The following is an 11,751-nucleotide window of genomic DNA, read 5'->3' as shown; positions in this document are numbered from 1 at the left end:
CGTTTCTGTACCTAGGCGACACAATTGTCAAGGATGTCCAATGAAGCAATGTTTTGGCTTCACAAGTCTAGAGGGTAGGGGCCAGGCGTTCTCGAGGCTTTTGTGGAGATAAACATAAACTTGTCCATTCCAAAAATATTTCTTTAGTGTATATGCGTCTGGAAAATGCACTAACTTTAACATCTATTTATGCAGAAGGTGAAGCGGAGCTGCAGGAAGCTAGCTCAGAAGCTGAGCTGCATGAACACTCCTTGGGTGGAACCGGCAGTCCCGACGTGATCGGGTGGCACGTCTTCTGGCTCTTTGCGGACACTAGCCGGCTCTTCTCAGTCGATGATAGGTGCCACTTCCACAGTGCGTACACCACCACATTATAGCGTTGGAAAGGACCCTGCAACCGAGGACGATGAGGACGACGAGGACGATGACCCCCGGGCTTCCGCAGACAGCACCACCAGTGGGACGATTGGCCGCAGGACGAGATCAACATGTCTTAGCTAGGTGGTGCCCCGCTTGGTACCCAAGGAGCCTCACAGGTACTAACAAAGGTAGTTTCTTTAAATACGTAGGCTCCATGAACTAACGATCATAAAGATTATAAGTAATCGTGCATATCATATACTTGTAAGGTACGAAGAGACAGAGGCCTACAAATTCGAAGAGACAGAGGCGTTCGAGGAATCCTTACACTCCTAGAACTTAGTTGGTTATGTTGAACTTATGTCGAATAAATATTATCGTCCGAAACTTATGTCGAACAAATGTTATGTCCGAAACTTAGTTGGTTATGTCGAACTTATGTCCGAAACTTATCAATTTGTGCATGGACTCTATTTATTTGCTTCATATTTGTTTCAATGCGTCGCGGTAGCACTGCTGACGAGATTAACTAGCAACTAGTTTAGGAACCGACAGTCCTAGCGTATCTCGCCACCGGTGGTCGGCGTGTTGACCCCGATCCTCCCGAGCTTGGTCATCGCCGCCACGAAATCGTCGAAGACGGCACCCTGGTTGGACGCGTAGTAGTCGACCATACTACGTGACCTCATGTCGAGGTAGAGCACATGGTAGAAGGCGTTGTGGAATCCCACTGATGAGGGGGCGAGGAAGGCGAAGGCGTTGGGGTCGGAGCTGCAGGTGTCGTTAAGCTGCGACGCGAAGCCGGGGTCCATGGTCGCGTCGCTATCGATCCTCACCGATAGCAGCTCCCCTGGCTGGTCTTCTGTCTACGTCCAGGTCCTGCCGCGCCATACACCGTGGCGCGTTAGTCCCGCGCCAAGATCGGTGGTGCGGTAGACCCTGCCACATCACTGATCAGCGGCCCGGTTGTCGCCACGTCACCCCTCTCACCGCGCCACCATGCATGGCGCGGCACAGGCTTTTCGCCGCGCCATGGCAATAGGCGCGACCAAAAGTGTTAGTTTTGGAGAGAAAAAATTAAACAGTGTTAGATTTAAAATTAGTTGATAAAAAGTGTTAAAAAAATCTCTATGGCGACGCATATAGATTATGGCTTTGACGCGATGGGAGGCACATCCATCAACTATGGGTGCTCGATGTCCTTGCCCATCAACATCGTTGACTCTTCCATTTGGTTTTACTTTTTTTTACTCTTTTCGTCCTAAAATATAAGGTGTTGAAGGAATGCAAATTTATACTAAATTATATTGTGTTAGGGTTGAATTAACTCCCTAAAACTACCAATAATATAAATATAAGGCGTTGAAGGGATGCAAATTTATACTAAATTATATGGTATTGGGGTTGAATTAACTCCCTAAAACTACCAATAATATATGTACCTTTTACCATCAGGCTCAAAACAGAGTAAGCATAAGATTTCTCTATAGTTAAATTAGTGTTACATGCGTTGCCTCTTAATCTATACTAAAATTGCTAGAATACTTATTTGATTCTTGAAATTATCATTTATATCGTGCAGATCTTGCCTCACAAAATTGGTTTCACTTTTTCAATTAATACTTGTATGATTTATTATTTTGCATTTTACAAGTTTAAGATGATTTTATCGTTTTTACAAAAATCGCTAGAATACTTATTTGATTCTTGAAATTATCATTTATATCGTGCAGATCTAGCCTAAAAAAATTAGTTTCACTTTTTCAATTAATAGTTTTATGATTGATCATTATGCATTTTACAAGTTTAAAATGATTTTTTCATTAAAAAACATAAAAAGCTGATAACAATTTTGATTCTAAATAACGATTGACAAGACAGTCCAAAAAATGGAGACACAAATTTGATCCTAAATTACCTATCCTGCATGCACGTGACTTCACCACAAAACCGGCCTAGGCCATGTCTAGTTCACCCGGAATCTCAACTTTGGCACTATGCAAAAAGAAGATTTCCCATCACATTAAACTTGTGGTACATGCATAGAGTACTAAATGTTGACGAAATCAAAAACTAATTGCACAGTTTGGTTGTACTTTGCGAGACGAACGTTTTAAGCCTAATTAGTCAACGATGGGACAATTATTGATAAATAAAAACAAAATGCTACTATAGCTACAGTGTAACTGCAGTCGTTCTGGCGGTGCTGAATCGGACGAACTAAACACGGCCCTAGCAGGCTAGCAGCCGGTTGATGAGTTGATGGGATGGACTGGGCTGAAGCGGCCCAACAAAGCCACGTAGAAAACGCCTAGAAGATGCGGTTTAATCTGCTAAAAAAGAGGAAAAAAGAAGATGCGGTTTGAGTTTACGTACGTAGGGCCAGCGAGGATGCGAGCGCGGTGGGGTTAACGCAGCGCGGGCGGGGTTAACGTGGCGGGGCGGTAAGACGATAGGATTAGTTATTTTTTAGGTGTAGATGTAGAAGATATAATAGAATAGATAAACACGGAGCGTTGCAGCTCGCGGCGGCAGCTGAAGCCCAAGAAATGCAACGGCCCATTTTGATTATTGCTTTGGTTGCTAGCCAGGTGATCTCTCCGGGGCGGGCGGGCGGCAGCTGAAGCCCACGAAATGGAACGACCCATTTCGACTATGCTTTACTGATTGCTAGGCAGGTGATCTCTCAGTAGTGATGAAAGTGGTGTGGATAAATTCTCTGATCCGAATCCAAATTTTGAGGATACAGAGAAGAACTTTTAATATCCATGCAGATACGGATAATCCAAATACGATTTTGTGTGGATGCGGTGTAGGATATGGAAAATCCGGCGGACATGATTATCCGCAATTTCTATGTAGATTATCTGATGTTTAAAATAGGATATCCGAAAGTTTCTCTCCCTAGACTAAAGAATTTGGGATTTAAAAAAGTTTGTTAGTTGAGAACTCTTATTTTGTGATGTGGTTGTTTGACGATGTTCTACTTTTTAAATTAAGAATTTGCTAGGTGTTATTATTTATTGGCTAATAACTTATCATTTTTAGTGAAAATATCATGTTAAGTGTTAATTATCAGTGTGATAGCCGCAATATGGAATGCAATGCAAGCTTATTATCTATTGCTTGTTATTGGTTCTTTACTAAATCAATTCTTGACAAGCTTATAATTCTCTACGCATGCACATATTACTCGACTATTTAAATCCGTCTCCGATCCGGTTCCACTCCATATCCAGACCATTACCGACATCCGAAAAAATCCGCATCCACATCCGTGTATTATCCGCTCCGCACCGAATCCGACAAAGAAAAGTGGATTAGGATATGGGAAAGACATTATCCGCACTGATCGGATCCGTTTTCATCCCTATCTCTCCGTGCCGCTTCGCGATGCCCCTCACCGTCGCCACACCGCGCCCAGGCAATCAAGGCTGAGTCCCCGCCTACCTGCATATAGGATACGAGCATACGTCACAAATCTGTATATTTTTTATTCATTTACATTCAGAGCCCAAGCATCACTTGATCACTGTTACGTTCAAAAACAATAAAAAATACATATCTCAAGCGTATCTCTTGCTTGCAAGAAATTTTCATTGAATCATATTACAACCCTACTACAGCCCTTACGCATCCATCATTTGCCTTTTCTTTCTGCTCTCCGGTAAAATGCTAAACTCTGCCCCGAGAGATTATATTTGGATCCTTGGCGCACATCTCCAGGCACCAGGGTTTCCAACGAGTTCAACTATTTCGTCTTGTGTACTCGTTGTCGCTGGATCTTCAACTATTGCTGGAATGGAGGAAGAGAATAAATCAGGGGTAAGTATCAAAAGCATTACCCCAAAAAAGTCTTGTTTTCATCTTCATCTGTATCCAGCTCAAGCCCTTCCGCCGCTAGAAGTCTACTGATCGCATTATCCCTCTCTTCCTCTGCCTTCTTGCGCATAATATCCCTCTTCCGTAACACAAGGGTATGTCTCTTCAGAGTTGTGCTGTAGAATTCCATAGATGCCTTCTTTTCCTTGGCAAATAGTTTCCTTTCTTCCTCAGGATCAACCTGGATCCAGTATTTTGAAAGTCAGATTCAGAGAAAAGTACAGAGCATGCGGATAACTGACATAGCAAGATGTTGGACGGCATTGAGGATCAGTGTAGTGCTTTTGTTTCTGAAAGGGAAGTGTCAGGGTCTCTGCCTTTCATTAAAGAAAGGAGAAGTGGAACAGTGTAATGCTTTGGCGTCACCTTTGAGCGTGAGAGACGCCGTGCCCGTAGTGTCATTTCACGTTGCTGCTGCTCAGCCCAAGCAGCCACAGCCATGTCACCACGTTGGTCAAAAGCTTTCCGCTTCTTCATTACCCACTCCATCCATGCTTGAGAAGCCTAGTTCAAAGAAAATAAGATTTTCAGAACAGCAACAATACTGCTTTTAAGCAGACATTGCTCTGGAAGTCACCACTGTAATCTCAACTAAAATTACCATAATGCTCTAACAATTTCAATGTTGCCTCACATTCTAGTAGCTGCAGTTGCAGATAATAAAGTCGAGTGCTCAACAATTTCAAGACATACGAATGGTTGGACCCATATGTAATTGTTATTACCAGTTCTTAGTTGCTGATATATACCATCACTCGTAGTCCAGTTTTGCAGCAAGATAAACAAAGCAAGACACACAACTGCTTTGTAAGTAAGTAGCACAAGGATGGAATGATGCTTCCCTTTTCTTGGTTTCAGAATCATAAAGCTAAATCAGGATTGAAAAACTAATATTGTGACTAAAATGGGTAATCCCCGAGTAAAAAAGGTAGCAACAGACAACAGTAATTAACAAACAAATACAAACATGGAGTGGAGCAGCATCCTGCACATAATGAAATGATAACCTAAGTGGCCAAGAAAATTCAGACCTTCATCGGATTCACATGATGCTCTCTATCATATGCCCTTCTCCTTTCATCATCAATCAACAGCTCATACGCTGCTTGGATCTTGATGAAACGGGCTTCAGCAGTTTCCCCTTCCTCAAGGGTTCCCTTACCATCATAAACTGTGAGATGACACATAATCAGATGGAATAAAAGGAGAATGACAACTGCACCTGTATTACTATGGCACCAATTTCTTCCTTGATTCATTTTTCTATCAGTAAATTACAGGTAGCCACAGGCTTTACTTGCTCAATTCATTTTGGTTAGTTTTGACTTTAGTTATTAGTGCATACTCCCTAGCCAAGAAGACTTAAGACGATACATAGAGATAATTACCTAAATTCAATAATTATGAATGAAGGAATCCGCAAATTATTTCACCATAAAGTCTAGAACTCTAATACCCTAGCAGCACAGCTCCAGATACAGAAACATCAACTGCAACGACACATATCTATAGAAGGAGAAATAGTTTGATGCCGCGTAAAACATGCTACTGGACACAACTTCTCAAATAAAAGTTGATATTGATTTGTGGACCTGCCATTCTAAATGCATTTGATGTTTATCACTGAATCCACAGGAGGATGAGTAACATGAAAATGAGGGTCAAATAGTCACCGCGCACTAGTTTGTACCATTGACACTGATGCATTGTCGTCCAATTGTGTTGTGGGCTTGCGACAAATGAAAAACTCAGTGATAAGAAAAACATGAAGCAACTAAGAGTTATTAATCATGTTCACAGGAGCATGCGAATTGTATGTGGGGAAACACAAGCAAAATCAAGTAGTGCCTCGAACACAGTAGGGAGAATTGCTGAATATTAGGAAAATTCAGAAAGGTGAATAAACCAACCATCAGGGTGATAGAACTTGGCCAATCTTCTGTAGGCAGTCTTTATGGTCTCCTCGTCTGCATCCCTACCCAGCTCTTTGAAGCGCATGAGACACAAAGAACACACATTAGCTTCACCTTCAATTCCAAGTCCGGAACACACAGCACATCTGAAACTACAAAGTAGGGGCGCAACAGATCGTTACTGTTACTAAGGTTGCCCAATTTAGAACTGAATCGTTTTTTTAGACGATAGAACTGAATCATAGAAGCATGGCAACAGCAAATGATCAAAATCAGGCGAAGCCACAACGGATCAAAGACTTTTTGATACATAGTAAACTGATCAGCATCATACGAGTAAGTAGATCATCAGGACTGACACACGAAAAAAACAGATGCTACCGACCCGTGAGCACAGGATCGTACCAAGCGTCTCGTACGGCGACTTCTCCGAGTCCCAACTCGCCGCGCGCGTGGACGCCCTCCTCCGAACCCCGCCGGCCGCCCTCGCGACCTCGTCGAGCACGAACGCGGGCGGACTGGAATTCGACGGTACCCTGAAGCTCCCGCCGAGGGCCGGCGTGAACCCCAGCCGCCCGGCGCCTCGTCTCACGGCGGCCGACGAGTAGTAGATATGGAGGGAGGAGATGGCTCGAAGGCTGCTCATCGCCGGCAACGCGGGGAGGCTTTAGGGTTATGCGTGGTGGAGCCGTGGAGGAAGAGGCGGAGCCGCGGAGGCGAAGCTGGAGGTCCGGTGGGGGTTTGTGGTGGAATGGAGGGAACGCCTCCTGATGGTGACACGTCGTTTGCACACGTGGACCGCTTCTCTTCTCAAATAAGGCCTCTTTTTCTGGCCGTCACAAGGTGTTACTGAACACACCTCTTTTCTGGTTAAGTGCTGGTTGCTTTCTTGCTGAATGTAAAAGAATTTCTTTTCAGTTGTACTCATAGGAAGGAATATCAGTATTCCAGGCATTTTACCTTCCTTTCTAAACGCTATAGGAGTTATATTTACAAATTTACAGGGCTGCACTCATGTACATGTACTGATGTACATATTGCAGCAAATGAACCCTACACTACAATTCTACTCTCTGCATCCTTGCAGTGTAGATGACTCACAGGTCACAGCCACAGGGTGAGGTTAGTTCTGTACTGTTACTGTACATGAACCAGAACCTGATGATCAGGTACATATCTAAACTGAAGCTCTTGCGGTGTTCTAACAGTTGAGGACATGTAAATAGATGTCATTTCTTTTTTGTGCCAGCATACACGGTTCTTTCCCACTGCGCGACATCTTCAACCTGCGAGGGCGGTGGTGGTAGGACCTCACGCTCTACCAGATCCCAGCCATCGAATATGCTATCTGGCACGCCACCATGCTTCACCAGCTTACCGGTGTACAAGAAGCTCTCGTTTGAGTTCAGGAGGAGGTTGTCCAGAGTGCTGGGCTGACAAGAACAGAGATTCCATCAAAATGGAAATTGAAGTTTTACATGCAATGTAAGAGCGAAATAGGAATTTACCATGATGGCTGTGTGCATGCTGTCCATAAAACTACTGTCCGATGATATGGCCGAACTTGCCTTCCAAATCGATCTGTTTAGCTGCTGCGCTTGCTTTTCTGACCTGGAAGCAGCAGACAGGATCAGTTTTTTTAAAACCCTTTCGATATTGGATCACAGATATGCATGTTATACTATGAAACAGCAGGTACCTTGAGGCAATGTTTGATTCAAAAGCAGTTCGAAGGGCCTTTGATGACGATAACATATGGAGCAACTTAGCAAACGCCTCAAAAGTAGAAAGATTGGATGGCACATCCAAGCCCAGTGAGTTATAATAGTAGGTAGTAATGGCTGTAACACTTGTCTTCAATAGTGATATTCCTCTCTGCAAATATTGATGCCTCTCCATGGAGTGGGAAGATGCACCAGAAAAGCTAAAGCTATTGCTTCTCTTGGAATCAAAAGACGGTTTCTTGACAGAATCCACAGAGTCAACTCCAAAGTTACTTGAACCACTTTCTGTCAGTGAAGTTTCTTCACCACCTGTGCAAACATTTTTCCTAGGTATAAAAAGTGGGTAAACCTTGCTGAAAAAGAAGAAAAACAGAGCACGTCAGTCTATGTCTTATATGTCCATCTTCATACGATAGAGAGCTCTTGTCTTTCTTATATACAGTACCTCTGGGACTGTCGTGTGCTCCAGTAGGAACTCCGCTGCCATATATTTGAGCATGAACCCTAATACATTTAAAATAAGTTAGCCAATGAATCAACCAGGCAGCCAATTGAAAGTTCATGCTGCTACTCATGCGCATCACAAATCCAAACGAGTATAACTTGCAGAATACCCTTGCACATCATTTGTGTATAAAGCATGTGGATGTGCCACAGACAGATCCCCATTAAACGAAGTGCTTAATGAGTCAAACAAATACCCTTGATCAATCAAAATAACTAAATTCACAAGACAGACTATTATAATTCCAGGACTAACCAATCAAAGCTGATAATGTGGCACTGCATTCATACTTCTTATTACTCCAATGCATGGCTCAAACAGTAAATTTTTATCTTACCTTAAAGCCTGATACATGAAGAGAAGGCGCGGATAGGATACGGACTGCAATATTGATGAAATGTAGCATGTACCTGTAACAAGAACAAACTTAAGTTTCACCAATTCAGAACCAAATTGACAAAGTATTATTGCAATCTGTGCTAGAGAACAATTTACACAACCCAAGAACATAATAATATATAAACTTCTCAGGTGGTTGTAGATAACAAGGAATGCTACTGGTCTCCATATAACATTTCTCTATGGTCTAGACAGCGATTATTAATGTTTAGAAGCAAGCAACTATATGAAATTTTTTTATAAATAATTTGACAGTGTGCATTAGATTGATGTTCAGAAGATAGATAAGTCATAGACCATAGAGAAATGTTAAAAATATTGCAATTAAGACTATAGAATTCCAATTAAGCAAATAACTGAATGAGAGAATGTAACCATTAGAACAATAATTTGTAATAGTTAGTGGAAAGTATAACCCCAAAGATGCCGACAGTTCTTCTGATGGAATAGAATGTGGATCGAGACCACGAGGAAGACGAGCCCCGCATATCGAATCATATGGACCACTGTAGTCGTCTTTCTTTTCTCCCTCTTTAATAACCTACATATTAAGAAGTGTATGATATAAATCCTTATGTAAACATGAATGAACACTTGATGATCCATATAATACTATTACAGAATACCAAAAAGTAATTAAAGACACCCTCATTTTAGGCACTCCCACTGTTTGTATTTAGTAGGTGTATTAGGATTTGAGAAAGTATTTAGAGGGATACTTTGACCACTAAAATATCCTCAACCCTAGCAGCCACATAACAGTGTGAAATACAAATCTATTCATATAACTTTTATACATTAAGCGCCCATAAGTTTTTTTTGGTGAACACGTAGGAAACCTGCATATCATTTCATTAAAGAAGAAGAAAAGGGGTGTTCATATATATGCCCTAAGGTCACAGTTACAATTCACACACCAGGAAAAACAACCAATCCCAAGAAAAAAAAAGAACTCTCAGGAAGAAAGAGCATATGAAGATGATTCGCCCCTGCTGCACACCACAAAGAACCATTATTAAACACGGACTGCAGCATTTTATGGACAAAGAACCTTTATTAAACACGGACTGCAGCACTTTATGGGGATTTGGAGAGGCACCATTAAACGCATAATCAGCAAAGAGTTAAGATCTTCATTAAGCGTCCCTATGATTTGACTAATTATTGGTCAAAGTTTGACCTTTTAAATCCTGTTAGGCCTGCTAAAAACGACGAGAGGTAGTAGTGATATAAGTATATAACACAATTAACTTATGATGTTAACATGGAAAATGTTGAGCAAACTATCCTAAACAACATTCTCCAAATATGATCAAAATCGAATCTTGATAGGTGAGGTTGTCAACCAAGGATCACAAGAGTATATATGCATGTAGAAACTTACTCGTCGCATTGGAAACAATCTGCAAAGTTGCTTTACAGATTTTGATTGCATTTTCATACAATCTGAAGTGGTTGCCATCTGCCAACAAAGAACAAATATTTTCAATTGCAAGAGAACACGCACAAACACACAGCTGATGGATGATTCAGTTTACACTACTATTATGTGTACTAAACAAGTAATGAAAGGGGGGGGGGGGGGGGGGGGGGGGGGGGGGGGGGGGGGGGGGGGGGATATTAAGACTTACGAGATTCATCTGTGCAATTTTCATGGCATTGGTGTGCATGGCCACTGCATCAGCTCGCCTCTTTTTCAGCTGACAACAACAAACAAAGCATATGCAGGGTTAGCAAGATATCCAATGACTTTGTTCTAGATGAACACTGAGATACGCATACCGTGACAAAAGCCAAATTCAATGACGCAATTTTTGCCTTGACATCACTCGATGCCTGCTCGACCTTGGTCTTGTCTGCAAAAACAGCAATAAGCAGATATCAGCATCACTAACCCCACCAACAACAACCAACAAAATTTATCAGTGTGGAAGACGTTGACCTATGGCATCACCATGACACTAACCCACCCACAACCACAGACAATCAGTGTGATACTGAGTGACCTACCTATGGCAGTTTTTCTCTTCAATTCAGTGAGCCAATCCCTCAACTCCATGATATCCTGTGCTTTGCTCGCTCTCCAGATCCTCTGCTCATCTGTTTTGCTCTGTCAAAAAAATACACGAGGGACACAACTAAATAGTTTCAGCATGAATTCCCTAACGACAACATAAATGTACAGCAATTCAAGGTTCGGCATAGTTATTCCCGCCACCATCATGCCTGGTTCTGGTATATTCATCTGTATTTGCCCCCATGCTAAATTTTAACCGGTAATTATAACTAATTAATATAGGCTCAGTTGGCTGTCGAATTGATAGAGGTGTGTCAGAGGGGGGAGAGGGGGCGAGGAAGACCAACCTTGGCTTCGAGGCGTGCGGCGATTCGGGAGTGGAGGGAGTCGCGGAGGCTCCTCATCATGCGCAACCTCGTGTGGTACTCGACCAGCCTGCGGAAGACCCAACCCAAATCCAAACCGGCAGGCGCATGAGAAATTTCACCAGGAAGATTAAAACTTTAGCCGAATTTCGGGACGCGAGGGGTGGATGCTGCTCCTACCTCGCGTTGACGCACACGGCGCAACAGGACGGCAGGTTGGATCCCTCGCAGAGCGCGCAACTGCTGCTGCCCCGCCGGGACGCCATCCTCTCCGCGCCGATTCGGCGGGAAGGGAGGGGCTGGGGATGATTATCTGATGCCCGGACTCGAAGAGGCCAGATCACCGGCGAAGGCAGCGAGCCGCGGTGGATTGTCGTCGCCGTGCCGCGAGCGAGGTGGGGTCTTTGCTGTGCTAGTCGTTTGCGTGCGACTGCGAGAGATAACAGCGTGGGGAAGAAAACCCAGAGGCACAGAGGCAACGACGACTCTTCGTCACATTACACGATTCGGATCGGGCCAAGGCAATAAACGAATACTTGGGCCGTGTATGAGCTCTTTTCAGAGCCCATAACAAGTTCGAACAGAG

General features: G+C 43.1%; 2 protein-coding genes across 3 annotated transcripts; both read right to left on the bottom strand.

The window, feature by feature from the left end:
• Window positions 1-3,457: 3,457 nt before the first annotated feature.
• On the bottom strand, window positions 3,458-6,953 carry LOC136542643 (uncharacterized). The gene is made up of 6 exons (XM_066535169.1): window positions 6,561-6,953; window positions 6,153-6,227; window positions 5,274-5,413; window positions 4,609-4,746; window positions 4,206-4,423; window positions 3,458-3,810 (listed from the first exon to the last, which is right to left on the bottom strand). Exons 1-6 carry the CDS (start codon window positions 6,799-6,801, stop codon window positions 3,807-3,809), a joined length of 816 nt encoding a protein of 271 aa, XP_066391266.1. The 5' UTR covers window positions 6,802-6,953; the 3' UTR covers window positions 3,458-3,806.
• A 109-nt stretch (window positions 6,954-7,062) lies between these two features.
• LOC136542642 (uncharacterized) lies at window positions 7,063-11,620 on the bottom strand. 2 transcript variants are annotated; one of them, XM_066535167.1, is made up of 12 exons: window positions 11,346-11,620; window positions 11,148-11,235; window positions 10,794-10,893; window positions 10,566-10,639; window positions 10,415-10,483; window positions 10,168-10,245; window positions 9,200-9,324; window positions 8,722-8,794; window positions 8,325-8,383; window positions 7,855-8,232; window positions 7,664-7,766; window positions 7,063-7,588 (listed from the first exon to the last, which is right to left on the bottom strand). In XM_066535167.1, the coding sequence occupies exons 1-12, from the start codon at window positions 11,429-11,431 to the stop codon at window positions 7,385-7,387; spliced, it is 1,437 nt and encodes a 478-aa protein (XP_066391264.1). In that variant the 5' UTR covers window positions 11,432-11,620; the 3' UTR covers window positions 7,063-7,384. The 2 variants fall into 2 exon arrangements, with proteins under 2 accessions (XP_066391264.1, XP_066391265.1); XM_066535168.1 differs by having other exon boundaries at window positions 7,382-7,583.
• Between the last annotated feature and the right edge of the window lie 131 nt (window positions 11,621-11,751).

This window comes from Miscanthus floridulus, chromosome 3 (genome assembly GCF_019320115.1).
Source record: "Miscanthus floridulus cultivar M001 chromosome 3, ASM1932011v1, whole genome shotgun sequence".
Classification (NCBI taxonomy): Eukaryota; Viridiplantae; Streptophyta; class Magnoliopsida; order Poales; family Poaceae; genus Miscanthus; species Miscanthus floridulus.
This window is presented reverse-complemented; position numbering and strand designations above follow the sequence as displayed.

What these genes read in the sequence shown, in the direction of transcription:
- LOC136542643 (XM_066535169.1), bottom strand. Translation starts at nt 6,801, where the DNA reads ATGAGCAGCCTTCGAGCCATCTCCTCCCTCCATATCTACTACTCGTCG. An exon ending in GTCGCCGTACGAGACGCTTG is followed by an intron (nt 6,228 to 6,560) that starts GTACGATCCTGT and finishes TGCGCTTCAAAG; the next exon opens with AGCTGGGTAGGGATGCAGAC. An exon ending in ATCATGTGAATCCGATGAAG is followed by an intron (nt 4,747 to 5,273) that starts GTCTGAATTTTC and finishes TCTTTGAACTAG; the next exon opens with GCTTCTCAAGCATGGATGGA.
- LOC136542642 (XM_066535167.1), bottom strand. Translation starts at nt 11,431, where the DNA reads ATGGCGTCCCGGCGGGGCAGCAGCAGTTGCGCGCTCTGCGAGGGATCC. An exon ending in AAATTGCACAGATGAATCTC is followed by an intron (nt 10,246 to 10,414) that starts GTAAGTCTTAAT and finishes CTTTGTTGGCAG; the next exon opens with ATGGCAACCACTTCAGATTG. An exon ending in AGCACACGACAGTCCCAGAG is followed by an intron (nt 8,233 to 8,324) that starts GTACTGTATATA and finishes CTTCTTTTTCAG; the next exon opens with CAAGGTTTACCCACTTTTTA.